Source organism: Podarcis melisellensis (genome assembly GCF_964234715.1).
Source record: "Podarcis melisellensis genome assembly, chromosome: 15".
NCBI classification, from domain to species: Eukaryota; Metazoa; Chordata; class Lepidosauria; order Squamata; family Lacertidae; genus Podarcis; species Podarcis melisellensis.
In genome coordinates this window covers 44,777,983-44,803,742 of record NC_138532.1, presented here as the reverse complement: position 1 = coordinate 44,803,742, position 25,760 = coordinate 44,777,983, and the positions used below count along the sequence as shown (strand labels likewise).

At 51.5% G+C, this 25,760-nt stretch overlaps 1 protein-coding gene across 1 annotated transcript in view; it reads left to right on the top strand.

Moving 5' to 3' along the window:
• BLTP2 (bridge-like lipid transfer protein family member 2) overlaps positions 1 to 23,396 on the top strand; it is a 43,079-nt gene extending 19,683 nt beyond the window's left edge. The window contains exons 16-39 of the mRNA XM_081889573.1: positions 447 to 1,530; positions 3,930 to 4,121; positions 5,386 to 5,588; positions 5,705 to 5,823; positions 6,766 to 6,986; positions 8,586 to 8,776; positions 9,889 to 9,988; positions 10,098 to 10,300; positions 10,697 to 10,991; positions 12,094 to 12,251; positions 13,459 to 13,665; positions 14,547 to 14,646; positions 15,224 to 15,406; positions 15,983 to 16,104; positions 17,030 to 17,185; positions 17,351 to 17,472; positions 17,991 to 18,171; positions 18,589 to 18,675; positions 18,917 to 19,027; positions 19,808 to 19,943; positions 20,688 to 20,812; positions 21,440 to 21,541; positions 21,915 to 22,049; positions 22,868 to 23,396. Of these exons, the coding sequence (XP_081745699.1) occupies positions 447 to 1,530; positions 3,930 to 4,121; positions 5,386 to 5,588; positions 5,705 to 5,823; positions 6,766 to 6,986; positions 8,586 to 8,776; positions 9,889 to 9,988; positions 10,098 to 10,300; positions 10,697 to 10,991; positions 12,094 to 12,251; positions 13,459 to 13,665; positions 14,547 to 14,646; positions 15,224 to 15,406; positions 15,983 to 16,104; positions 17,030 to 17,185; positions 17,351 to 17,472; positions 17,991 to 18,171; positions 18,589 to 18,675; positions 18,917 to 19,027; positions 19,808 to 19,943; positions 20,688 to 20,812; positions 21,440 to 21,541; positions 21,915 to 22,049; positions 22,868 to 23,053 (4,719 nt within the window). The 3' untranslated portion in view covers positions 23,054 to 23,396. The remainder of the gene's footprint in view (positions 1 to 446; positions 1,531 to 3,929; positions 4,122 to 5,385; positions 5,589 to 5,704; positions 5,824 to 6,765; positions 6,987 to 8,585; positions 8,777 to 9,888; positions 9,989 to 10,097; positions 10,301 to 10,696; positions 10,992 to 12,093; positions 12,252 to 13,458; positions 13,666 to 14,546; positions 14,647 to 15,223; positions 15,407 to 15,982; positions 16,105 to 17,029; positions 17,186 to 17,350; positions 17,473 to 17,990; positions 18,172 to 18,588; positions 18,676 to 18,916; positions 19,028 to 19,807; positions 19,944 to 20,687; positions 20,813 to 21,439; positions 21,542 to 21,914; positions 22,050 to 22,867) is intronic.
• Positions 23,397 to 25,760: the final 2,364 nt, after the last annotated feature.

Below are 25,760 nucleotides of genomic sequence, written 5' to 3'. Positions count from 1 at the left end.
CTGGCTCCGAGTCTGAGCCCCAGTCCCAGCCATCACACCCTGATACTATCAAGAGCACAAAAGAACCTCAGGAGAGCCTGCTGGATCAGGCCCATGGCCTACCTGGCGCAGCATCCTCTTCCCACAGTGCCCAATCAGATGCCCCCGTGGGAAACCAACAAGAGCCCTCTCCCCACCACAGCTTCCAGAGGCTAAGTCCTCTTCCTCCTCCATGAATTTGCCCAATCCTCTTTAAATCAAGCCATACCAGTTGCTGGTCCATCACCGCCTCCTGCAGCAGCAGTGAGTTCCACAGTTTAACTCCACACTGCATGAAGAAGTCCTTTCTCTTCTCTGTCCCGAATCTTCCACTGTTCAGCCACTTCTTCCCCCGCGTTTTGGGGGACAGGGTTGCCTTCTCTCTCTCCTCTTTCCTGCCTGACCCTTCTGCCCTTCTCCACCGCCAGGTCCAGTGCGGCGAGAGCCTGACCATCCTCTGGAGCCCCGCCAACCACATGTACCTCTTCCAGCACCTCCTGTCCACCTTGCACTCTTACGAGACCCTGCGGGACCTGCTGTCCACGCCGAGGGCTGCCCTGCCCGCTGACGGCCACCCCACCACCGTTGAGGGGAGTTCCCCTGAGGCCAGCTCCCCTCCTCGGCGCCTGCTGACCCTGACACTGGAGCTCAGCTCCCTCAAGGCCACGGCCTTCGTCTCAGAGATGCACTACCTGAGCCTGGCGGCCGAGCGCCTCCTGCTCAACCGCCATGGCACGTCTCTCCATGCCTACTGCCCAGGGCTGGCGGCCGGCTTTGACGGCAACAGCATCTTTGTCTTGAAGGAGGTTGAGCTGCAAGCCGTCCCTGAGCTGGAGGAGATGATCCTGCACCGAGGGCCGTTCCCCTCCCTGAGCACGCTGCGCAACCGCGTCTGGGCCCTGTCATGCGCCAGCGTGGCGGTGGAGTTCCCCTACCAGTACGACTTCTCAGCCACCCTGGATGAAGCCCTGGGCATCCAGAAGTGGCTCAAGGGCCTCCATGGCAGAAGCGGCGCCGGAGAAATCCCCGGCTCCCGGCTCCCTCCAGACCTGCTGCTGAAAGTCCAGCAGTTCTCCTGGGTCTTCCTGGATGACGTCTTTGAGGTGAAGCTGCGCGACAACTACGAACTGATGAAGGACGAGAGCAAGGAGAGCGCCAAGCGGCTGCACCTTCTCGATGCCAAGGTGGCCGCCCTGCGCAAGCAGCACGGGGAGCTGCTGCCGGCCCGCAAGATCGAGGAACTGTACGCCTCACTGGAGAAGAAGAACATCGAGATCTACATCCAGCGCTCACAGCGCCTTTATGGCAACACGCCCATGCGCCGAGCCCTCCTCACTTGGACCGTGGCCGGCCTAGAGCTGGTGGCGCTGGCCGACGAGTCCTTCCACGGTGCCGAGAGGGTCCTGCGGCAGATCCGCGAGCTGGACGCCACCAGCCCCTTCCCCGCTGACGGGCTGGACCTCATCACCCACTGGTGCCGCATGGTCAAGGGGAGCATCAACAGTTTCTTCGGTGAGGTCCTGGCGTTCCCAGCACGTGGGGGCTTTGCTGTCCTCATCCCAGGGCATGTGGGGAGGATATTTGAGGGTCTGCAAAGGGAGGGAGCCCAGTAGGGCTGGGCAATATGTTGATATACAGTCATACCTTGGATCCTGAATGTCTTGGTACTCAGACGTTTTGGCTCCCGAATGCCGCAAACCCGGAAGTGAGTCTTCCTGTATGCAAACGTTCTTTGGTACCCGAATGTACAACACCGCTTCCGCGGCTTCCGATTGGCTGCAGGAGCTTCCTGCAACCAATCGGAATCTGCGCTTTGGTTTCCAAACATTTTGGAAGTCGAACAGATTTCCAGAACAGATTCCAAGGTACGATTGTCCAAAACTGGTTTGAAGTCCATATCATGATATTGGGTTCATAGTTTTTGACCTAGCAGTGTATCACGAATCACATTAGAGCTGGGCAATATATTGTCCCAAACCAGTTTTGAGTCCATATCACGATAATGGCTTTGAAAATTTTGACCTGGTGATATATTGTGAATCATAATGTCTGTATGTGCTTGCTATGCAAAAATCACAATGTGGGGAAACCCCCCAATGCCTCTACATCGTTCCATCCTTATTGTGAAATATCCGTATTTCACGATGTTTAGCTGGTGATATATCGCAATGTTGATAACCAAATGTTGCCCAGCCCTAGAGCCCAGGGGGTCTCTAGCGGAAAGGTCTCTGCACTGTCCTCAGGTGACTGCAGGGTTTGGGGGGCAGCTGCAGCTAATTAATGGTTTGTTATCAAGCCTCATAAATCTTGAGGGAGAGCCAAAGTGTGGCTCTCCCTGGAGGAACAGGGTTTGAAAACCCACTGAAGTGCTCTGGGTGACCTTGGGGGCGCCAGCCACTGACTCTCAGCTTCAACTGCCTCATAGGGATTAAACAAGGAGGGGGGAACCCATGAGCTCCTCAGGGGAAAAATTGTGGGACATTAATCCAATAAGCAAATAAATAAGTTGAGCATTACTGATAAACCACCCGACGCTCTAAACTTTATTATCATTCCATTTACACCCCACCTTTCTTCCCCACGAAGCTCAGGGTGTGTGCACTGCACTCCTCCTCTCCATTTGTCTTGAGAATGCGGGATGGGTTGTGTAGGTACTTGTTGGGGGGGTGCCTTCTGTACATGCTCAGAGACACTATTAGGAACGTAAGAAGAGCTCTGCTGCCTCATGTCAATGGCCAGTCTAGTCCGGCATCCTCCTCTCACAGAGGCCAGCCAGATGCCGCAATGGGAAGCAAGGAAGCAGGATTCACAAGAGCAATTTCCCCCTCCCCTTGTTTCCAGCAACTGGTATTCTGAATCATTGCTGCCTCCAGCTGTGAAAACAAAACAAATTCCTTCCAGTAGCACCTTAAAGACCAACTAAGTCAGTTCTTGGTATGAGCTTTCGTGTGCATGCACACTTCTTCAGATACCATCTGAAGAAGTGTGCATGCACACGAAAGCTCATACCAAGAACTAACTTAGTTGGTCTTTAAGGTGCTACTGGAAGGATTTTTTTTTTGTTTTGGTATCTGAAGAAGTGTGCATGCACACGAAAGCTCATACCAAGAACTGACTTAGTTGGTCTTTAAGGTGCTACTGGAAGGAATTTTTTTTGTTTTGACTATGGCAGACCAACACGGCTACCTATCTCCAGCTGTGAAGGTAGAGCAGAGCCACCATGGCTGGTAGACCTTGATAGCCACCCACCCCTTCCATGAATGCACCTAATCCTCTTTTAAAGCCATCTAGCCTAGGGCTTGCCGATCAGAAGGTCTGTGGTTCAAATCCCCGCGACGGGGTGAGCTCCCGTTGCTCGGCCCCTGCTCCTGCCCACCTAGCAGTTTGAAAGCACGTCAAAGTGCGAGTAGATTGGGTACCAGTCCGGCGGGAAGGTAAACGGCATTTCTATGTGCTGCTCTGGTTCGCTAGAAGCGGCTTAGTCATGCTGGCCACATGACCTGGAAGCTGTATGCAGGCTCCCTCGGCCAGTAAAGCGAGATGAGCGCCACAACCCCAGAGACACCCACGACTGGACCTAATGGTCAGGGGTACCTTTACCTTTACCTAGCTTGGTGGCCTCCTGTGGGAGGAAGTTCCACAGTTTAACCCTGTACAAGTCTTTTTTTAAAAAAACTTGTCCCAGATCTTTTTAACTTGTCCCGGTGTTATAAGAGAAGGGAGGAAAACTTTTCCCTCTCCAATTTCTCTGGGCTATGCATCATTTTATAAATTTCTGCCATTCTGCCTCTTCCTCGCATTTTCTCCAAAAAGCCGCAAATGCTGCAGCCTCCCTCCGTGGGCTGTTGCTCCTACATCCCCTGGGTCACTTCACCTGCCCTTTCCTGACCCTTCACCTCTTGACTTTGCAGTGCGGATCCGCGATTACCCCCGCTACCTGTTTGAGATCCGGGACTGGCGGCTCTCGGGGCGTCTGGCCGGGGCAGAGCAGCGGGGCCAGCCTTGCTCCCGCCGGCGGCAGGTGCTGAAGCTGGGGCCGCCCTGGGGGGACGTCTCGGTGGAGAGGAACATGCCCCCCTTGAAGTTCTACCACGACTTCCACTGTGAGTCCCCGCGAGGGTTTCCAGGCTAGGAGGAAGGAGCAGGAGGCAGCCTTAACGTCCCCCAAGATCTCAGGCCAGAGAGAAGGGTCCTTGCCCCAATCCCACTTCTGCCACCTGGTCCTATTTAAAGAATGGATTTTATTGAAATTTGGAAAATGAAAAGATTAATTTCTTTTTCAAGACTAAAAAGCTAATGTGAATAGAAACACAGAACAGAAAGAGAGAGAAGGGGGGGGAATAAAAAATGGGGGGGGGAGGGAAAGAGAAAGAAAGAATGTCTGTTGTTTTTAAACTGGAGATGCTTCCAGGAATTGAACCCGTGGCATGGTTCTTCCATGCAGAGTGATTCTGTCTTAGACCCCCAGATGCTGTCGATTTCAACTCCCATCATCCACAGCCAATCTAGCAGCCAGGAATGATGGAGTTGTAGTCACGCAACATTCAGGCACCCAAAGGCAAAGAAGGCTGGTTTTAAGGTCGCCCGCTGGGTGACCTTGGGCCAGTCTCTTTGTCTCATGGCCCAGCCCGCCTTGTAAGGTTGCTGGGAGGATAAAACAGGGCACTAGGTTGGTGAGACTCACAATCGCTGGCCTAAGTTGCCAGAGAGGGAAGGTGGAGTGAAAAGGGCAATGATAAAGGAATGCTGGAAGCTGCCTTATTCTAAGTCTATTTAACTCAGTACTGCCAGCACGGACTGGCAGCAACTCCTCAGGACTTCAGGCAGGAAATCTTTCCCAGCCACGCCAGATGCCCCTGGGGGCTGAAACTAGAGTTCAGAATAATAGTGTTTTACAGCATTGTGTTTATTAAAATATTTATATGCCATTGTTCATTAAAAAAATTAGCAGGTTTACAGCAGCTATATATAAAACAAAAGTTGTTGCTGTTATTGTTTCCTACCAGAGACCTTCTGCTTGCAAAGCAGGGGCACTCCCATTGAGCTTTGATCACTTCCCTTGAAAGTTAAGTAAGGTTCCAGTCTTCATAGGGTGGAATAAACAGCTGACTTAAACAGGAAGCTGTTTTATCCTAAGCCCATTGAGCCTACACTGGCTGGCAGCATCTCTCCAGGGGTTCAGGCAGGGGGGCCTTAACCCTACCTGGACATGCTGCAGCGCATGGAGACAGAGACCTTCTGCAGGCAAAGCGGTGGCTCTGCCCATGAGCTACAGCTCACCCGGTAAAAACGACACAAATTTCTGGTCTTCATGGTTCTGAACGGAGGAATGTGCTTTTCCACACCTGGGCCCCCTGTCCTTCACAGCCGAGGTCTTCCAGTACACCATCGTGTGGGGCCCGTGCTGGGACCCGGCCTGGACGCTGATTGGGCAGGCCATTGACCTGCTGACCAAGCCCTCCGAGGACCCCAGCGCCCCCCTGCCCTGGTGGGACAAGAGCCGCCTGCTTCTCCACGGCGACTGGCACATGGACATTGAGCAGGCCAACCTGCACCAGGTGGCCACGGAGGTGAGGCCCGACGGGGCGGGGCGGGGCATGGAGGAAGCCCGGCGGGTCGTGGGCTTGGGCGGCCACCAACAAGGGGGGCAGCCAGGTTTCTGCTCCAACCTTGCCTTCTGCCGCAGGACCCCTACAACACCACGGAGAACATGCACTGGGAGTGGAGCCACCTCTCCTTCCACTGGCGCCCGGGGCAGTTCGTCTTCAAAGGGGACCTGGACGTCAACGTCCGGACAGCCTCCAAGTAAGTGGCCATATTGGCAGGGGGAAGCAGGGCTTCGAGGGCGAGAGCGTGTGAGAGAGAGAGGTGGTTCTTTAGGGGAGGGCACTATTACGTTTGCCCAGGCGTTTGGTAGTGAAGCTTGCCTCTGTTGGCGTTTCTTCAATAACCAGAGAATCCTAGGAATGTAGTGTGGGAAGGGAGCCAGAGAGAGCAGTAATAACAGCAGATGGAAATGGAAAGATGAGAAACGAAAGCATGAACCAGGCATGCAGAATACAGAGGGTTTTATGTGGGCTAAGTAAGTGAGTCTAACAAGCCACTGAAAGAAAGAAAGAAACAGGATAAGCATTGTCCTTGCATAAAGAAAAATTAGCATATAAGTTGCCTTATTATTAATATTATTCAGTGCTTTTTTTCTAAAAAAAAATGTTTAGGGGTACACCATTTTATAGTTCAAATCGTGAAAAATAAATACAGTGGTACCTCGGGTTACATATGCTTCAGGTTACAGACTCCGCTAACCCAGAAATATTACCTCGGGTTAAGAACTTTGCTTCAGGATGGGAACAGAAATTGTGCTCTGGCGGCGCGGCGGCAGCAGGAGGCCTCATTAACTAAAGTGGTGCTTCAGGTTAAGAACAGTTTCAGGTTAAGAACGGACCTCCGGAACGAATTAAGTTCTTAACCCGAGGTACCACTGTACAGTAAATAGACAAAAGTATAAAGATTCACAAAATGTTTAGAGGTATGCGTACCCCTGTGTCTCCCCCAGGAAAAAGCACTGCTATTATTTATGAATCACCTGCCTTTGACTCCTAGGTTACAACATCAAAGCACAATATTATGCCTTTATAAATTACATTAATATCAGGCCGAGATTCCCCTTAGTTGCTGGGCAGGGTCAGGGTGCTCCCCTCCTGCCGTGGGGTGTAATACCTGTCTGACCCTCCTCCTCCGGGGCAGGTACGATGACTGCTGCTTCCTGCACCTGCCGCAGCTGTGCATGACGCTGGACCTGACATGGCTGTGCCACGGGAACCCCCACGACCACCATGGGGTGGTGCTGCGCTCCCCAGAGTTCCTTCCCGAGGTGCCCGTGGGCCAGGACTATGACTCCTACCGTGCCTTCCGCTCCGAGAACCTCAACCTCTGTATCTGCATGGACCTGACGCGGCCCAGCGGGGGTGAGTGTGGAATCGTAGAGGTCGCAAGGAACCCCAAGGCTCATCTAGTCCAACCCCCTGCAATGCTGGAATCTCAGCTAAAGCATCCATGACAGAAGATAGGGTCGTGTGTTTCCCCCACTTTTTTTATAGGGTAGGGTAGGGTACAGGAGCCAGGTTGAGTCTGATTCCCTCAGGAGGAAATATTTTAATTTCCAACTAAATATCAGGAAGATCAAGTATTTTTAAAAGACTGGAGCAAATTCTTAATTCATTTAAAAGACCACTGTAAACAGTTAAAGTCATTGGCAGGGATGTAATGACACTTGTAAAGTGGACTTATCTATGGTAACTATGGATATATAACAGATGGATAATGGTAAAAGATGCAGAAGATCTAATTTTAAATATGGAACCGAGGGAGGGAGTGAGGGAAGGAGGTCTGGAGGATCAGAAGAATCTTTTGCTTAAATGTTTGAAATGAAAAAAAAATCCTTCCAGTAGCACCTTAAAGACCAACTAAGTTAGTTCTTGGTATGCACACGAAAGCTCATACCAAGAACTAACTTAGTTGGTCTTTAAGGTGCTACTGGAAGGAATTTTTTTTGTTTTGACTATGGCAGACCAACACGGCTACCTATCTATGTTTGAAATGGTTCTAGTTAAAATTTATAAAACTGTGTAAAACCAATAAAAATGTTATTTAAAAAATGATTTCCAACTAAGTATCAGGAAGAGCTTTCTGAGTGCAAGAACTGTTTGACAGTGGAACAGTCTCCCTCGGGAGGTGATGAACTCTCCTTCCCTGGAGGTTTTTAAGCAGAGGTTGGGTGGCCACCTGCCAGGGATTCTTTGGTTGAGATTCCTGCATTGCAGCAGGGGGTTGGACTAGATGACTCCTGGGGTCCCTTCCAACTAGATGATCCCATTATTTCAGGGTGGCTAGGGCAACCCAGCCAGATGGGCAAGGTATAAATAAATAAATAAAAATTATTATTATTATTAAAAACCTAAACAAAAGAGAGCCCACCTTCTGAGGGCATCCTTATTGCACTATGAATAAAGTGCAATTAAAAAGCAAGTATCCCATTTAAAGTGGTTATGCGACAACGGCAGCAAGAGTCTTAATAGCACAAGGACGGAAGAATGAGGAAACCCCGATGAAAGAACAGTGGCAAGAGAAATTGATGGATTATGCAGAACTGGAAAAATTGACATACAAACTGCTAGACAAAGACAACTGTGACTTTAAAGAAGAATGGAAACTTTTTACAAACTATTTTAAAAAAACCCAAAATGAATTGGACTCCTTGGCAGGCTTTGAATAAACATACACAAATTTATTGACTGTTAATATAATAGACAATTTAAGGATCTTTACAATTTTACAGTATGCAGAAAACAACATGTGCTGAAAAGTCAGAGAGAGGAACCGAGGGAAGTCTTGGGGAGGGAGGGAAGGAGGGTTCTTTTTGGAGGAGGGGGGAAATGGGGGGGTGAGGTAGATGATATGTTATGATAATTTGTTATATTGGAATTATTAATAAAAATTATTTTAAAAATAAAATAAAGTGATGATCTGATCTTGACAACTGTTCTGTTCCACCCCACCCTCCGCAGAGCCCTCCCAGCCCCGGATCCTGCTCTACAGCAGCACCCTGCGCTGGATGCAGAACTTCTGGGCCACGTGGACCAGCGTCACGCGCCCCATCTGCCGGGGGAAGCTTTTTGGGAACCTGAAGCCCATCAGGAAGAAGCTGGGCCAGCACTACCGGCAGCTCTCCTTCACAGCCCTCTTCCCAAAGCTCCAGGTGAGATGCAGGCCAGGCTCCCGGAAGTCAGGGTGGGGTCTCATGTGGCTTCGGATTTTCACTTGGGTGGGAAGCCCATCTGCTCGAGTGGGGAGGGGTGTAAGGGGCAACCCTCAGATTTATAACACTAGGACTTGGGGACACCCAAGGAAGTTGCATGTTGCAGGAAAAGGTAAGAATTTATTCACACTACACATAGGAGGCATCTGTGACCACCAATTTGGATGGCTTTTAAACAGGACTAGACAATAAATTAAAATAACTTTTAGAAATAATAATTATCATTTATTCTGGACTGATAATTATTTGACTAACCTTACTTGTAGATATTGTAAGCATTAAAATATTGTACATGCAAACATTGGCAAGTGGATAGCTGATGGTTAAGGGCACCAAGTTTTAAAACAACAACAAACTATTGTAATATAAAGTTAATTGTAAGGAATGGAATGTGAATTAGAAGTAACTAGGGAAATACCGCAGCAACAAGAAGAAACTTTAGGCGCAGCAAGAACAGAGTGCGGGAAACCAATGTTTGCAAAATTTGTTGTGGCTGATTTGGTAAAAATTAGGAAAAACCAATAAAAATGATTTGCCAAAAAATAATTAATAAACAGGATTAGGCAAATGCATGGGCTATCAATGGCTCCTAGCCACAGGGGCTCGGCTTCCACAGTTGGACACAGCAAAATCCGTTTTTGGAAACCCCAGGAGGTCTCCAGCTGTTTTTGGACTGCAACTCCCATCGTCCTTAACTGGCAGGACCATTGGTCAGGAATGATGGGGACTGTAGTCCAAAAATAGCTGGAGACCTGAGTTTGGGAAAACCAGGTTAGAATGATGTGGGAAGGAGATCTCCATTGTTGGGCCAGTTGCAGCCTGGCTGCTGTCGCTCGACAGATGACCGGGTCTTCGCATTACTCAATTTGCATGGTTTCTGGAAAGAGTGGCGGCAGCGCTAGACCAGCGGGCTCTGGGGAGAGTAATGTGCTGCACTGCAGAAGAGGGAGAGTGAAAAACCTCTGCCCCCCCCAATCCTGTGCGCCTTGTTTGAGCGAACTTCACCGAAGGCCGAGATGAAAGCAAACCCTGTTTCTCCTGCTTCCCCCCAGGTGCATTACTGGGCCTCCTTCGCTCAGCAGCGTGGCATCCAGCTGGAGTGTGGGCAGGGGCACATTTTCACGCGAGGCACCCAGAGGCTCATCCCCCAGGGTGAGTGGGCACAAGGGGGGTGGGAACTGGGAGGGGATCTGACGTTGGGAGGTGGGGGAGGCTTCTCCCTTCCCTCTCTCTTCCTCACACCACCGTTCTCACCCTGCAGCCGGGACGGTGATGCGGCGCCTCATCTCCGAGTGGAGCATCACGCAGATGATGAGCGACCTGAGCCTTGTCACAGTGCACCTGATGGCCTCCACCTGCGACGAGAATGCCGACCACCGCCTGGACTCCCTGGTCAAGAAGACCCACCTTCTCAGCCTCTCATCCCTCGCCTACCAGCGCCACAGCGTCCGCACCGCCGAGGAGGTGGGCAGCAGCGCAGGAGCCCCCCTTCCTTCAGCAGGGAGCATGCCTTCCCCCAGGTTTCAGGCAGGGGTTTTTCCCTCAACCCCCAACTGGAGGTGCAAGCATTCTGCAAGCCCAGCAGGTGCTCTGTCCCAGAGATTCGGCTCTTCCCTTGAAAGGCAAACTAAGTTTCTAGTCCCCATGATCTGGAAGATCTGTGGAACCAGTAGCTCCACATTAGCCACACTGACTGTTAGAAGCTCTCCAGGCTTTTGTGTGTCGGTTTGTGTGTGTGCATTCCCAGCCCTACCTGTGTGACAAGCAGTTGTTACACGCTGCTCCTGGCACCATCATTCCCTTGCGCAGCCTCCTCCCCTTGGGCACATGCGGTGCCTGACAGCCTCCCTTCTCCGCCAGGAGCTGCCTCTTCGCGACGGGGACGACGTCTTCCACACGCACCAGCTGCACCTGGTGGACTTGCGGGCTTCCTGGACCACAACAAACCGGGACATCGCCTTTGGCCTCTATGACGGCTACAAGAAAGCGGCAGTCCTCAAGCGCAACCTCTCCACTGAGGCCCTGAAGGGGCTCAGGATCGACCCCCAGCTGCCGGCCAAGAAGCCCAAGAGGGGGCCTCCCCCCAGCTATCAGCCTCCGCTGAGGGTCATCGCCCCACCCAGCAGCACCCGGACGGAGCGCAGCCCCTCCGGAGGTGAGGGAGGGGGAAAGGGGTTGGCTGTAAAGTGGCGGGGGCGGGGAAGTCAAGGGCCTCTCCTTTCGCATGTGGGGGTTTTGAATTATGGAGCAAGTGTCATAGGCACACACGCCAATCATTGCTGGATCAGTGCCCCATTCCCCCCGACAGAAAAAGAGGGGAAGATGCATGTACATATCTGAGTCGGAACTCAAAGAATGGACCGGAGCCTTGATACACACCAGAGAGCAGAGAGAGGAAGTGGGAAAGAACATCACTTTTTTCAGCTTCCTCGTTTTTTTTTATTTTGCTTGTTACATAAAAATTATACACCACTCGATTGTAAAGAAATCTCTGAATATTCGACGAGAAAGATAAAGCAATAAAATAATCCCTGAGAAGAATTAGCAATAATTTGAGGCTTTCTAAAAGTTAACACAACAATAGGCTGAAAATGGATTGAAACTCGCATCCACTTTCTGAACATCTGGACTGGCTTGTCTAAACAAGAACATCTTTAGCTGAAAAGAGTGCAGCAAAGGTGCCTGCCTGATATCAATAGGCAGGGTGTTCCCAAGTGTAGGCACCGCCAGACTAAAATATTGTTTTCTTACAAATGTGGAACTGATACAACGTGGCGCTTGTAACAGGGCAAGTTCTGCCGATCAAAGTAGTCAAGCAGGTGCGTGTGGGGTCAGGTGATATTGTAGGCAAATTGGTCCCAAGTTATTAAGGGCTTTATATACTATAACATCTTGAAATTTGCGCAGTAACAAATTGGCAACCAGTGCGTATATCTGAGCACAGGAGCTCAATGCTGACAAGGCCTTTCTCCTGTCAGCAATCAGGCTGCAGCATCCTGCGCCAACTGCAGCTTCTGAATCACATGCAAGGGAAGCCCCACACAGAGCGCACTGCGGTAGTCCAGCCCTGAAGTCCCCAGCGCATGAACTACTGTGGACAAACTTTCCCTGTCCAGCTCTGTGTACTTTCCCTCTCACACCCAGACCCTAGAGCTCTTCCTACACCCACCTCTCACCCCAGCCTTTCGTCTTTCTCAGGGGTGCGCTAGTTGGCCCTTGGGGTTCCCCCAACTTTCAAATCTGTGATTTCCCCCCAGGAGCCTACATGCTCAAGAAGCTGATCGAGGAGACGGACCGCTTTGTGGTGTTCACAGAGGAGGATTCCGGGGTGAGCGAGCAGCTGTGTGGGATTGCTGCCTGCCAGACGGACGACATCTTCAACCGAAACTGCCTTATCGAGCTGGTCAACTGCCAGGTATTTGCTGCCGCCGCCACCTGCCACCTTCTTGCTGGGTGGGGAACGGGGGCTGCTGCCACCTCTCACCCAGCGGAGTGATCAACCGGGGTTGCAGGGATTCTTTGCTTGGTTGGGCAGCTTTTGACGGGGAGGCTGACTGTTTTGAGGGGGTTAGCCTGCATCTTATCAAAAGAGATTCACTTGCAGGAACATCATAGGCCATTCCCCAGGTCAGTGGGGCTCATTTGACAACAGCAAGGTGACTAGTCCTTAGTGTCAATGGCACAGCCCTGTGGAACTCCCTGCCACTGGAGGTTCAGCAGGTGCTTTCTGTTCCAACTTTTAAATGCCTGCTGAAAACTTTCCTATTCGGCCCAGCCCATGCAGGCAATTAAGAATGGACCATTCCACAATAGTGAAATGGTGTCTGTTTTAAACTTCTCTTATATGGATTTTGCTGTATGGTTTTATGTACTATTCATAGAGTTGGAAGGGTCATCTAGTCTAACCTCCTGCAATGCAGGGATCATAGTTACAGAATCCCTCATGGATGGCCTCTGTTTTGAAAACCTCCCGTGAAGGCGCATCTGCCACCTTCAACTGCTGGTGGCTGAGACGGCATCCTTTGGATTGTATATTTGATGTCACTCCAGTCTTTTAGTGACTTTATTTATTCATCATAGCAATAATAATAATTATTTATTACTTATATCCGGCTGCATCTCCTCAGCCACTCTGGGCGGCTTCCACTGAAGATTAAAAATACATTAAAACACCTGTCATTAAAAAACTTTAGGTGTCTTCTAAACATCAGATAGTTGTTTATTCCTTTGACATCTGATGGGAGGGCGTTACATTCATATGTCACCTTTTCCTCCAAGGAGCTCAAGGCGGCCTCCCATTTTATCCCCACAACGACCTTGCCAGGTCGGCTGGGTTGAGAATGACCATGAGTGGCCCACCAAGGTCACCCAGTGAGTGTCATGGACCAAGCGGGGATTTGAACCCTAGTCTCTCCCAGGTCCTGTTCCTCATTTAATCCCCACAACAACCCCTTTGAAGTTAAGCTGAGAGGTTGTTGCTGGCCCAAGGTGAGAGCTTCACGTCTGAGTGGGGGTTTGAACCCTGGTCCCTAGCCCGGCATTCTAACCACTGCACCACCCTGTCTCTTTGGAGTGAAACATTGCCTGTTGCCAACTCCTGCTCCTCCCTCCCCCCACCCCAGATGGTCCTCCGCGGGGCAGAGACGGAGGGCTGTGTGATTGTCTCGGCCGCCAAAGCTCAGCTGCTCCAGTGCCAGCACCACCCAGCCTGGTATGGGGACACCCTCAAGCAGAAGACCTCCTGGACCTGCCTGCTGGACGGGATGCAGTACTTTGCCACCACCGAGAGCAGCCCCTCCGAGCACGAAGACGTGCAGCTCTGGCTAGAGGTGGGTGCTGTGTAGCGTTCCCAAAGCAAGGAAGGATTGGACTCTGATTAATAGAATACACACGAGGCTTGACCAGCAAGACCCTGGGAGGGGTGCCAATAATAATAAGAATCCTCCCTCTCCACCCCTCAGCCCAGGTCGTTTTATTCACAAAAGAACTTTTTACACAGTGTTCGTAAGAACCAATCAGATTTCCTCTGAGCATTTCAAAAAAACCCATGTGGGGACAATGTTAGGTCAGAATAAATTATTTTAACTACAGAGACTACTCTGAGCATGCATACATATCTGAGAGTAAATAAAACAGGACTGGAGGAATGCTTTTAGGAAACTCCGGAGGTCATAAACAAGTAAACAGGAGAGGCAGGATTTACCATCTCCTTGTGAACTCTCTTCCTGGCCCTTAAGCTCTATCTAAAGACTAAACTACATCAAAGTAACCTACTATCTTTATGTACTGAGGATGCCTGATGAAGCAACTGGCCTGTGTATAGAATGCTTATACCTGCCTGTCAGGCGTAGAAAATGAACAATAGAGAAAATGGCCAGAGATGCAGAGGCTTGTGGGATTTGATCAGAAATTATTGTCAATGAATCAAACCCAGTCAACGCAATGTTTTCATCATGGACACAACGGCTTGGTGCATATTTTATAATTCCTCATAGTAATCCCACCTGACTCCCACACTCTGGATATTTGCACTCCTGCAGTGCTGTTCCCCACAACACACACCTTGCCAAAACAAGTGGTCTCAGGTGGCCGATAGCCAGGGGCAAAATGTGCCTGGCGCCTGGCGAATTCTGGGCGACACTGCTTTCTCCCCGGAGGCTGCCCTTCCTCCCTCTCCCTCACCCCTGCTCCCTGCCTCCCTCACCCCCAGGTCAAGAACATTGAGGAGCACCGCCAGCGAAGCCTGGACTCCGTGCAGGAGCTGATGGAGAGCGGGCAGGCGGTGGGCGGCATGGTCAGCACCACCACAGGTCAGTGCGCCAAGAGAAGAGGAGGCAGGCCAGGCCAGAGAGCTGAGTGCCCACCTCCTTCAGCAGGGAGGGTGGCAGGGGTTTGGGAAGGGCGGGCGGGTGGGGGGTGATGTTCTCTCAGCCGCCTGGGAATCTGACCTGCGACTCTTTGGGTCCCCCCCCATACGTATACATTTATCCAATTACACAATACACATACATAGCACACTACCTTATTTTTATAACATAAAGCATACTTACATTACTCTATATAATACCTATCTATACTGTACATATCAACATACCTACACACCTACCCCACACGGACACCCACCAAGTGACTTGACTTCCAGCTGTTCTTGTTACGCTACTTTATTTTTCCAACTAGCTTAAATGCATTTCATTATTTCTTTAATCTCTTCTTCTTCTTTACTCTCCTTTCACTCTAATCATTTTCTGGATTCACTCAATATCTGTCGGAAATTCTACTTTTCCCACATAAATTTTGATGTATTCCTTAAAGATAGCCCACTCCTTATTCACTTTTTGTACCATATCTGACCTGCGACTCTTTGCCTCCGCCCACCCCCCCAACCAGACTGGAACCAGCCGCACGAGGTGCAGCCCACCCAGCAGGTCCAGCGCATCATCTCACGGTGCAGCTGCCGCATGTACTACATCAGCTACAGCCATGACATCAACCCTGAGCTGGCCACCGAGATCAAGCCGCCCGAGCCTCCGGCCCACCCTGAAAAGGAGGACCTCCTCAAGAAGCAGGAAGGTGTGTGGGGAGGAGCCAGGAGAAGCAGAGGGACTGGCAGGGGGTGGCTGGTAGTGTTGGTGCTGACCTTTAAAGCCCTAAATGGCCTCAGTCCGGTATATCTGAAGGAGCATCTCCACCCCCATCATTCTACCCAGACACTGAGGTCAAGCACCAAGGGCCTTCTGGCGGTTCCCTCACTGCGAGAAGCCAAGTTACAGGGAACCAGGGAGAGGGCCTTCTCGGTGGTGGCACCCGCCCTGTGGAACACCCTCCCACCAGATGTCAAAGAAAAAAACAACTACCAGACTTTTAGAAGACATCTGAAGGCAGCCCTGTTTAAGGAAGCTTTTAATGTTTGATGCATTACTGTATTTTAATAATTTGTTGGAAGCCACCCAGAGTGGTTGGGGAAGCCCAGCCAGATGGGCGGGGTATAAATAATAATATATTATTATTATTATTATTATTATTATTATTATTATTATTATTATTATTATTATTAAACAAAGCAAGGCTCCAGTCCTCATGGTTCTGAATGAAGGACTTTGGGGGCATCTTTCTGCCCTCTTCTTTTACCCCCCACCCACCTTCCAGGGGCCGCGGACACCTTCACTCTCATCCACCACGACCTGGAGATTTCCACCAACCCGGCACAGTACGCCATGATCCTCGACATTGTCAACAACCTCCTGCTCCACGTGGAGCCCAAGCGCAAGGTGGGATGACATATTGGGGACTAGCTTTTTGTTGTTGTTAGCATCAGAAATCCTAGCAGGCTGGGGTATGTAATGGTTACATTGCCTGTGTTTCTCCAGAGTGCTAAACTGTGGTTTGTCTGTAAAAATGTAAGAAAAGGCTGCTGGATCAGGCCATGGGGCCCCATCTAGGCCAGCCTCCTGTCCTCCCAGAGCCCAGATACCCCTAGGAATCTAGGTAGACTTCCTCTGGAGCGGGAGGTTCCAAAAATCCAGCCGCCTCCTCTCACAGAGGCTGATCAGATGCCCCCAAGGGAAACTCACAAGGAGGATTCGAGCACAAGAGCCATTTCCCACCCTGGGGTTTCCAGCAAATGTATTCAGAAGCGCACCTGCCTCTGACAGTGGAGGCAGAGGATAGCCATGGCAGCTAGTAGCCACTGATAGCTGCTTCCTCTTCCAGGAATTTGTCTACTCTTTTAAGGCCTTCCAATCTGGTGGCCATCACTGCCTCCTGTGGCAGAGAGTTCCAAAGTTCATGCACTGCGTGAACAAGTATTTCCTTTTATCTGTCCTGAATCGTCCAGCATCCATCTCCATTTGATGCCCATAGTTTGCACTTACCATTGAACCACAGTTTATTCTAACCATGCTTTGTCTGATTACCCTGCAAGCCACCCCACAGCCAAGCAACTCCCCCCCCTAAATAAAACCCTGGCTTGTTTTGCATCTCAGGTGGGGTAGCTGAACAAACCACAGCTAACCTAAACTAAGCTTTTGGGTTCAGCAAGCTGTAGTCTTGTAAGCCAAGGACAAGAAACCATAGTTTTCCAGGGTCTCAGGCAAAGCAGGGTCCTTCTCATCATTCACCCACCCCGCTGGATCGAGACCCCTGTACTTTCCATGTTGCCCCTGCCCAGGTCTTGAGGTATTTCAATTTTCGCAGGAGCACAGCGAGAAAAAGCAGCGCGTCCGCTTCCAGCTGGAGATCTCCAGCAACCCCGAGGAGCAGCGCAGCAGCATCCTGCATTTGCAGGAGGCCGTCCGCCAGCACGTGGCCCAGATCCGCCACCTGGAGAAGCAGATGTACTCAGTCATGAAGGTGACTCTCGCTCCCCTCAACCCTCCATATGCTAGGCCGTCCTGCCGTGCGTGCCTCTCCAAGGCGGGATGGGCAGGCAGTGGGGGCAGCAGGTCGGCGGGAGCCCCAAGATCCCACGTCCCCATGCGCACCGTGACGGCTTGCTTCCTTCCTTCCTTCCTCCAGTCGCTGCAGGACGACGGCCGGAACGAGTCTCTCCTGGACCACAACCAGAAGCTGCAGGAGCAGCTGAGCCGGGAGAAAGCTGAACTGCAGCAGGAAAGCGAAGAGCTAAATATCCTCATCAGGTAGGAGGGGCAAGCTCCCTCTGGAGGCGCCCAGTCACAGCGGTTATCCTGAGCAGGTAGACTGCCTCGAAACCTGGGAGCCCCATGTTGTTGTTGTTTTTAGGAAAAAAACAAATACTTTTTGGCTTTTATTTTATTTATTTCTTCATTTATTAAATTTGTATATCTCCCTATAACCCTGGATCTCAGGGCAGTACAGAACATAAATTTTTTAAACCAATACCAATGGCAGAACCATTAAACACTTACCTAGCAGTTCATTGAATGGTGTCTGTTCTTTCCATGGACTTCAGACATAATCCTACACATTCAACGTTCAAACATAACTTAACGCAACCTTTCCAATGAGAAGACTAAGCTCTTGGCATAAGGAGGTCTTGGTTTTGGTCATTAACATAGTTAAAGAAAGGGAAAATGGAGGTGCTACTTGCACAGCTGCGGGCCCTCCTTGCCCCCAAGTCTCTCCCTGTGCCCCTATTCCTCCCCCCATCTCCTCACCTTGCCCTCCCTCCCTCCAGGTGCTTCAAGGACTTCCAGCTGCAGCGGGCCAACAAGATGGAGCTGCGGAAGCAGCCGGAGGACGTGGGGGTGGCCCGCCGGACAGAGTTCTACTTTGCCCAGGCCCGGTGGCGCCTAACCGAGGAGGACGGGCAGCTGGGCATTGCTGAGCTGGAGCTGCAGCGCTTCCTGTACAGCAAGGTGGGGTGGAAGAGTGGGGAGGGGATCCCCAGGGGTCATCTTTGCAGCTATGAGACCAGGAGAATGAGAAATATTTTATTAATGAATTAAACTGAGCTTGTAGTGTCTGTTTAACTTCTGCCCTGAAAGCCACCTCTTCGTCGGATGGCAGCTTCATTGGAAGGCAGCCCTCTTTAGGGACGCTTTTAATGTTTAATAGACTATTGTATTTTAATATTCTGTTGGAAGCCGCCCAGAGTAGCTGGGGAAACCCAGCCAGATGGGCCGGGTATAAATAATGAATTATTGTTATTATTATTATCTATCCAACGCCCTGCAATGTAAAAATCCAAGGAGGAGAGTGGGGGTCACAGCAGATGCTGCCATAGTCAGGGTTCACCGTGCTGCCTCCTCCCTTTCTCTCTCTCCCTCTCTCAGGTGAATAAGTCAGACGACACGGCCGAACACCTCCTGGAGCTGGGATGGGTCACCATGAACAACCTCCTCCCCAACGCCGTCTACAAGGTCAGTGGCAGAGCCAGCAGTCCCCTCCCTGCCCCTTGGACTCCCCACTGCCCAGCCTGGAAGGTGGAGAGGCTTGGGGCCATTGCGTGGGCTCTGCCAATGAATGCTCTGGGCATACGCAGAGTGTTTTCCCCACTGCTCCTCAGCCTGCCAAGCCCTATGATGGAGCCTCTTCCTTTGAGTGGGTGGGGTGTAACATTTCTGACCATGGCCACCTTGCCCTGTCTGCTCCTGCCTGCAGGTGGTCCTCCGCCCTCAGAGCACCTGCCAGTCCGGCCGCCAGCTGGCCCTGAGGATTTTCAGCAAAGTCCGGCCGCCAGTGGGTGGCATCTCTATCAAAGAGCATTTCGAGGTGAGATGGCAGTGCGCGCGCATGGGAGAGAGAGAGGTGATGGGATGCATATGGCAGGAGCTGAAGTCGGTTAGCTTCACCGGTGTCATTGAAGTTAACTCTTTAGTCAAAGAAACCAGTGCAGGTCTAGAGATCATAGAATTGCAGAGTTGGAAGGGCCCCTGAGGGTCATCCAGTCCAACCTGCCATACAGGAATTTCAGCTAAAGTATCCAGGACAGATGGTCATTCAACCTCTGCTTAAAAATCTCCAAGGATCACTTCCCTATAGGTCTTGCCCCAAGGACTGAAGGTCCCTGCCTTCCACTGATCTTTACGTCTCCTTTCCCAGTTCCTTCCCCAGCAGCCTAAGGCTCTGCTGTCTTGTCTCTCTTTGCTCCTCCCTTTTCATCCCTCGTCTGGTTCTGGGAGAACAGAGGGGAAGGGAGCTGGTTGCAGCAAGAGGGCTTCCTCCCCTGCCTGCCTCCTGTCTCCTGGCCCCCTTCCTCTCCAGTCTCTGATTCTGCACTGCTCTCTGCTCCAGCCTCTTCCTGCTCACCAAACCCTGTCACCTCTTCAGCTTCTCACACCTCCTCTTCCCAGTCTGCCCCCTCTTCTCCCTCTGACCACTCATCGTTGTCCCACCCCAGATCTCCTGGCCTTCTTCTCCTGCTGGTTCCCCCCACCATTCTTCTGTGTCCAGGCAGTCTATGGAATCATGTGAGGGAGAATGGGGTGGGAGGGAGAGGGTGGCAAGGCTCCACATGTTGGGGATCCTCACCGCCCCTCCCGCCCCGGCCAGGTGAACGTGGTGCCCCTCACCATCCAGCTGACGCACCAGTTTTTCCACCGCATGATGGGCTTCTTCTTCCCGGGACGCAACGTGGAGGAGGAAGAGGTGGGCGACGAAGAGGACAAGTCCAAGCTGGTGACGACAGGTGAGCTCCTCCTGGCCTCCGCTGGCCTCCCATCAGTGCGCTTTTTTATATATAATATATTTTATGAATTTAAACATATAAATTATAAAATGTACCACAAAACTTATCACTTATACAATCTTTTTAGACTTCCATCAGCCCTTCTGATGATCCACCGTTTTAACCACTTCTTATGCATTTCTTAACTTTATATTTCCTTTACATCTCTTAACAAATCATCCTCCCCCTTGTCCATTTTTACAATACTTCTAATAATACTCCTCACAAAACTTCTTGCAACCCTACAAACGTCGTCTGTTCTTCACAAATACTTTTCAAATAGTCCGTAAATTTACTCCAGTCTTCCATGAATTTCTGGTCTCGCCGGTTTCAAATCCTTCCTGTTAGTTTATCTAATTCTGCATAGTCCATTAACTTCATCCTCCATTCTTCAATCGTCAGTAACTCTTCTTGCTTCCATTTTTGGGCCAATAATATTCTTGCTGCTGTTACCCATCTGGTTTCACCCCATCAGTGCGCTTTTGCCATGACCTGGCACTTGCCCAAACACTGCGCCGGGCAGAAATAAATTTGTGACCAGCTCTTGTCCCCACAGAGGAGGCTGCCTGCCACACCCCTGAGCGATTCCCTGTTCTCCCTCTACTCCGCCTTCACTGGGGAGGGATGGGGCTTTATGTGTGAGTGTGCTGTGGGGAGCTGCTGGGAGCAGAACCCCACCCCTGCACCTCTTTCTGCCCTGTGCAGGCATGCCAGTGGTGAAGCCCCGACAGCTCATGGTCTCCGAAGATTCCCTGGGGACGGGGAAGGGCATGGCTCAGGGCCTCAACCGGACGTCAGGGGTCAGGCGCTCCTTCCGCAAAACGCCAGAGGTAACTTGCCCCTCTTGTGGGGTGTGGGGGCAGGGGGCGTTGGCGTTGCCCCAGTGTGCTGGTTGCAACCTGACAGCCATGCACAGTGAATTTTATTATTAAAAATAATAATAATTGTTGAGCTGGGTGTGGAGGAGGGTCATTATGTTATGTTACGTATATGCATATGCCGCCCACCTGGCTGGCAGGATGGGGCCCCTTGGTGCTTTCTCCCAACACAGGCTCCTTCCTCCCTCCCTATAGCGGAATGGACTCCTTTGGAAGGTAGACTGCTCTCCCCAGAGAGGCTCACTTTGCACCTTCATTACACACCTTTAGGCGCCAGGCAAAAATGTTCCTCTTCAGCCAGGCCGATTTGGCTGATTACATCCAATACCCTTTTAAACATGTTGTGGGGAAGGTATTGTTTTGTATGGTTTTTTCTTGGTTTTATTATGTATTCTGTGCTTTATTCTCTTATTTTTATGAGATCTACGGATGAAGGGCAGTATACAAGTTTAATAAATTAAAAAATAAAGGTGGTGGACTCTCTTTCCTTGGCGGTTTTTAAGCAGAGGTTGGGTGGCCGCCTGCCTGGGAGTCTATCTGTGATTCCAACCCTTCAGTTCCATGATTCTGTGGTTCTAGTACCCAGTAGACGACATTGACAAGATGAAGGAAAGGGCAGCGATGAATAACTCGTTCATCTACATCAAGATCCCACAAGTGCCGCTCTGCGTGAGCTACAAGGTCAGCCAGTCGTCCTGGGTTTGGGGTTTGGGGATGGACCATGAATGCAGCATGGCTTTTCCTTACCGCCGTGGTCACTATCACATCATGTGGCAGAGAGTTCCATAAGTTAGCCATGGGTGAAGAACTCCCTTCTCTCTGTCCCCAAATGGGATGCTGTGGCATCCTGGGCGATGCCCACACAACTTCTTGTTGGATCCTGCTTGCGTCTGCTGCTGCCTTAACCCCATCCAGCACCTTCAGATATGTGGGCGCTCCCGTTTCCTGGGGCTAGGATGCGGGGAGCATGGCGGGGAGGAGGAGAAGGGTGTCCCTATCCCCCTATCCCCCTGGGACATGGCCTGACCTGCTTCTTCTCCACCTTCTTCTCCAGGGGGAGAAGAACAGTGTGGACTGGGGTGAACTCAACCTGGTGCTGCCCTGCCTGGAATACCACAACAACACCTGGACGTGGCTGGACTTTGCCATGGCGGTGAAGCGGGACAGCCGCAAGGCCTTGGTGGCCCAGGTAAGAGTGGGTACTGGCGAGGTGTGTGGGGAAGGGGCATGGGATGGGCCAAAGACTGCAAGGGGGGAGTTTCTGGTTCACCCTCTGCCTGCCAGGCCTCTGCTCGAAAGATTGCCAGGGCTTAGGAAGGAGCCTTACAACAGGGTCCTCTGAGGGTGGCATACAGCCATCGCAGCTAGTAGCCTTCGGTGGCCTTCAAGGAACAGAGGACTCGGCCGTCTGCTGAGTCCCTCTAGCCACCAGTATTGCCTACACTGTCCGGCAGTAGCTCTCTTAGGGTTTATAAGAGCATAAGAACAGCCTGGTTGCTGGATCAGGCTGATCTAGTCCAGCATCATGTCCTCACAGTGGCCAAACACCCCATAGAACCTAGGAACCCAGATAGACTGTCTCTGGAGGTGGAGGCTCCATAAAAGCATCCAAAGAGCCCTTCAGCTATATTTTATCAGCAGTCTCAAAGCGTCAGCAGGTGGGCTGGACAACCCACCTGCCACACCCCCCGACACCATTATGCCAGGTGATTGGCAGGCGCACTGTCCCACCCGCCTAGAATCATCGGATTGTAGACTTGGAAGGAACCCCAAGAGTCATGTAGCCTGACCTCCTGCAATGCAGGAAGTGCAGCTAAAGGATCCCAGGATTGTAGGGCGGGGAGGGACCCCAAGGGTCATTTAGTCCAACCCAATGCAATAATCAGGAATCAAACTTGGCCAGCCGGCAGCAGCATGGGGGACAGACCCGAAAGTTCACCCCACGCCCTCTTTTAAGGAGCAGAGCAGACAAGCACCCCCTTTCCCTCTCGTGCCCTTTTTTTGCAGGTCATCAAGGAGAAGCTCCGGCTCAAGCCGGCCACGGGTGGCAACGATTCCCGGGGCAAGCAGGAGGGCAAGCTGGAGGGCCACGTTCAGCAGCAGGAGGAGGACGAGAAGGCCCGGCTCCTCATTGGCCTGAGCGTCGGAGAAAAGGTCCCCGGGAAGAAGTCCATTTTCAGCAGGCGCAAGTGAGGCCTCTGCTTCGCTGCCCCGCTGGCCGGGGAGAAGAGAGGAGGTGGCAGGGAGGACGTCTCCGCCACCAGGGACCAAATTTCCTGCGGCACATGGGATGTGCAGGCGCCCAGAGAGTCCGGCCACAGCCAGGGACCCAGCCCCGCCGGATGCCTTGTGGCCGGAGTGTCACCCCGCGGGAGCTGGGGGCCTGGCGCCATGGGACGATGACCGGGGCTGTCTGCGCTGGCCTTGGCGTGGTTGCTGGGTGGGGGGCGCCCTGCTGTCCGCCTGCTGCTCTATGCATTGTTTGTTGGGAAACGGGAGGGGAACAGAGTTTAAATAAGAGAGTTTATCATTTGGAGCTGGGTGTGTGTGTGTCTTTACTCTCTCTGGGCAGCCAGCAGGGGAATCGGGGCCCTTCCTCAGCTGCACTGCGCCCCCTTCCTTTTGCAGGGCCCTGCTGCGTCTGAGCATTGCAGGGCGTTGGACTAGATGAACCTTAGGGTCTCTTCCAACTCTACTCTCAAATTGTTCCGGCTGGCAGGGCTCGAATTTGGGCTTTCACCAAAACCATTTATCCCAGATGAGGCGGGCTCTACACTCCTACTCTCTGCGGCCCTTAAAATATCACTGGCATTTGCCACAGGGAATCTTTTCAAAACTGGCCTCTATCTGCCCCCTCTCACAGCTTGAATGGGATGCAGTTTTAACTCTTACAGAGAGGAGACCTATTGAAATTCACAGCAATGGCTCACTTTGGCCTGTTAAATCCAGCGGACCTGAACTGAACTTAATCAGAGTTGAACTTAGTCCTGGGGAACCTATTATCGAACCTAAGGGCCATAATCTTTTCTGAGCAATCTTTTCTGGGGCCAGACTGGCAGCAACCTAGTGGTAGGCGGGGTCACAGGCCAGAGACAGTGAGGCAACAAATGCAAGTTTTACCTTTAGACAGCAGGCTAGTCTTTGCACACAAACAAACACAGTATCTGTCCTCCATCCCAGGCAGGCAGGAGTCATTACCGGAGTTTAAGGACAAATTCCAGGCAGGCAGAAACACTTGAGGAGGGTGTGGAATGAGGCCAACAAAGCAGGTAACCTTGGGCGACTTCCAGGGGACTCAGTAGAAAGGCCTGGCAGAAACTAAGATGAGGAATTAATTTGGGTTCAGGCCCAGTGGGTTGCACTCATATGGAAAGCTCCTCTTAAAATCTTTCACTCCTGCTCACAGCAGCATTTTTGGGAAGACAAGCATCCATCGAAGGATCATCGGAACACAGAATGTTAAAAGCAGAGGCGGACAGGCAGGCAGCACCCAGAGCCAAATGCGTGCAAGTTCCTCTCTGCTGAGCAAAGCTTGATCTTAAGAATCACCCACCCACAGCCATGGAAGCACCCTTTGCATTGCGGGGGGTTGGACGAGATGGCCCTGTGGGTTCCCTCCAACTCTACGGTTCTGACTTGCTCTGGTACATTATTTCATTAAGATTATACACCACTGGAATATTAAAAAAAACAAACACAAAACCTCAAAGTGGTGCACAAAAGAAAATAAAAGTGTTTTTAAGGTAAAGGGTAAAGGTACCCCTGCCCGTACGGGCCAGTCTTGACAGACTCCGGGGTTGTGCGCCCATCTCACTTAAGAGGCCAGGGGCCAGCGCTGTCCGAAGACACTTCCGGGTCACGTGGCCAGTGTGACATCGCTGCTCTGGCGAGCCAGAGCTGCACACGGAAACGCCGTTTACCTTCCCGCTGGTAAGCGGTCCCTATTTATCTACTTGCACCCGGAGGTGCTTTCGAACTGCTAGGTTGGCAGGCGCTGGGACCGAGCAGCGGGAGCGCACCCCGCAGCAGGGATTCGAACCGCCGACCTTTCGATCAGCAAGTCCTAGGTGCTGAGGCTTTAACCCACAGCGCCACCTGTGTCCCCCAAAAGTGTTTTTAGCAGGTGCCAAAAAAAAGTACAGTGAAGGTGCCTGCCTCATGTCAAGAGGCAGGGAGTTCCAAAGTCAAGGTGCTGCCATGCCAGAAGACCAGGTTCTTACAAACGCAGAATAGGTATTATGTGACCCCTGTAGCCAATTTTGCCGATAAAAAGAGTTGAGTGGGCACATAGTAGGTAAATTTCAGGAGTGCTTTTTTTCCTTTGGGGAAGCTGAGCACCCTGATACAATTTGCACCCACAAGAGTCCAAAGAGACACCTGTGTCTCGTCTGTGGTTTCCTTGCAGGAAGGTGTGGATGAGTGTCAGGCTCTCACCCACCCCAGAAAACTATCACCTGGTGCCATCAAACCAGCAGGCCAAGTTTGAGTGCTGATTCATCCAGCTCAGTATTGTCTGGACAAGCCCATCCCTTTCTGGGGACTGAACCCAGGAGCAAAACTGACCAGTCCCCCATGGCCAATCAGCCCCCCTCTTCAGACGCAAGGAGTATGTGGTCTGCAGAAAAGGTGCACCCTGAGCCACTCCTGCCCACTCTGGGCTTGCACCCCACCTATATCTCTTCCCACCTGGGACCCTCTTAAGAAAGATGAAGAGTCTCATACCAGGGCCTCTTTTGCGGCACTGGAAAAACAAATTAAGGAGGGCTCTGTGTCTGGTGTAAGTCTCAAAAAATGCATGGTAATACAGGGGCTCATCTGCCAGTGGGCACACTGCCCCTTCCTGCCACACAGATGCCACGGCAAGTTGCTATCGAAGAAAGATGCTCTGGGTACCAGTTTC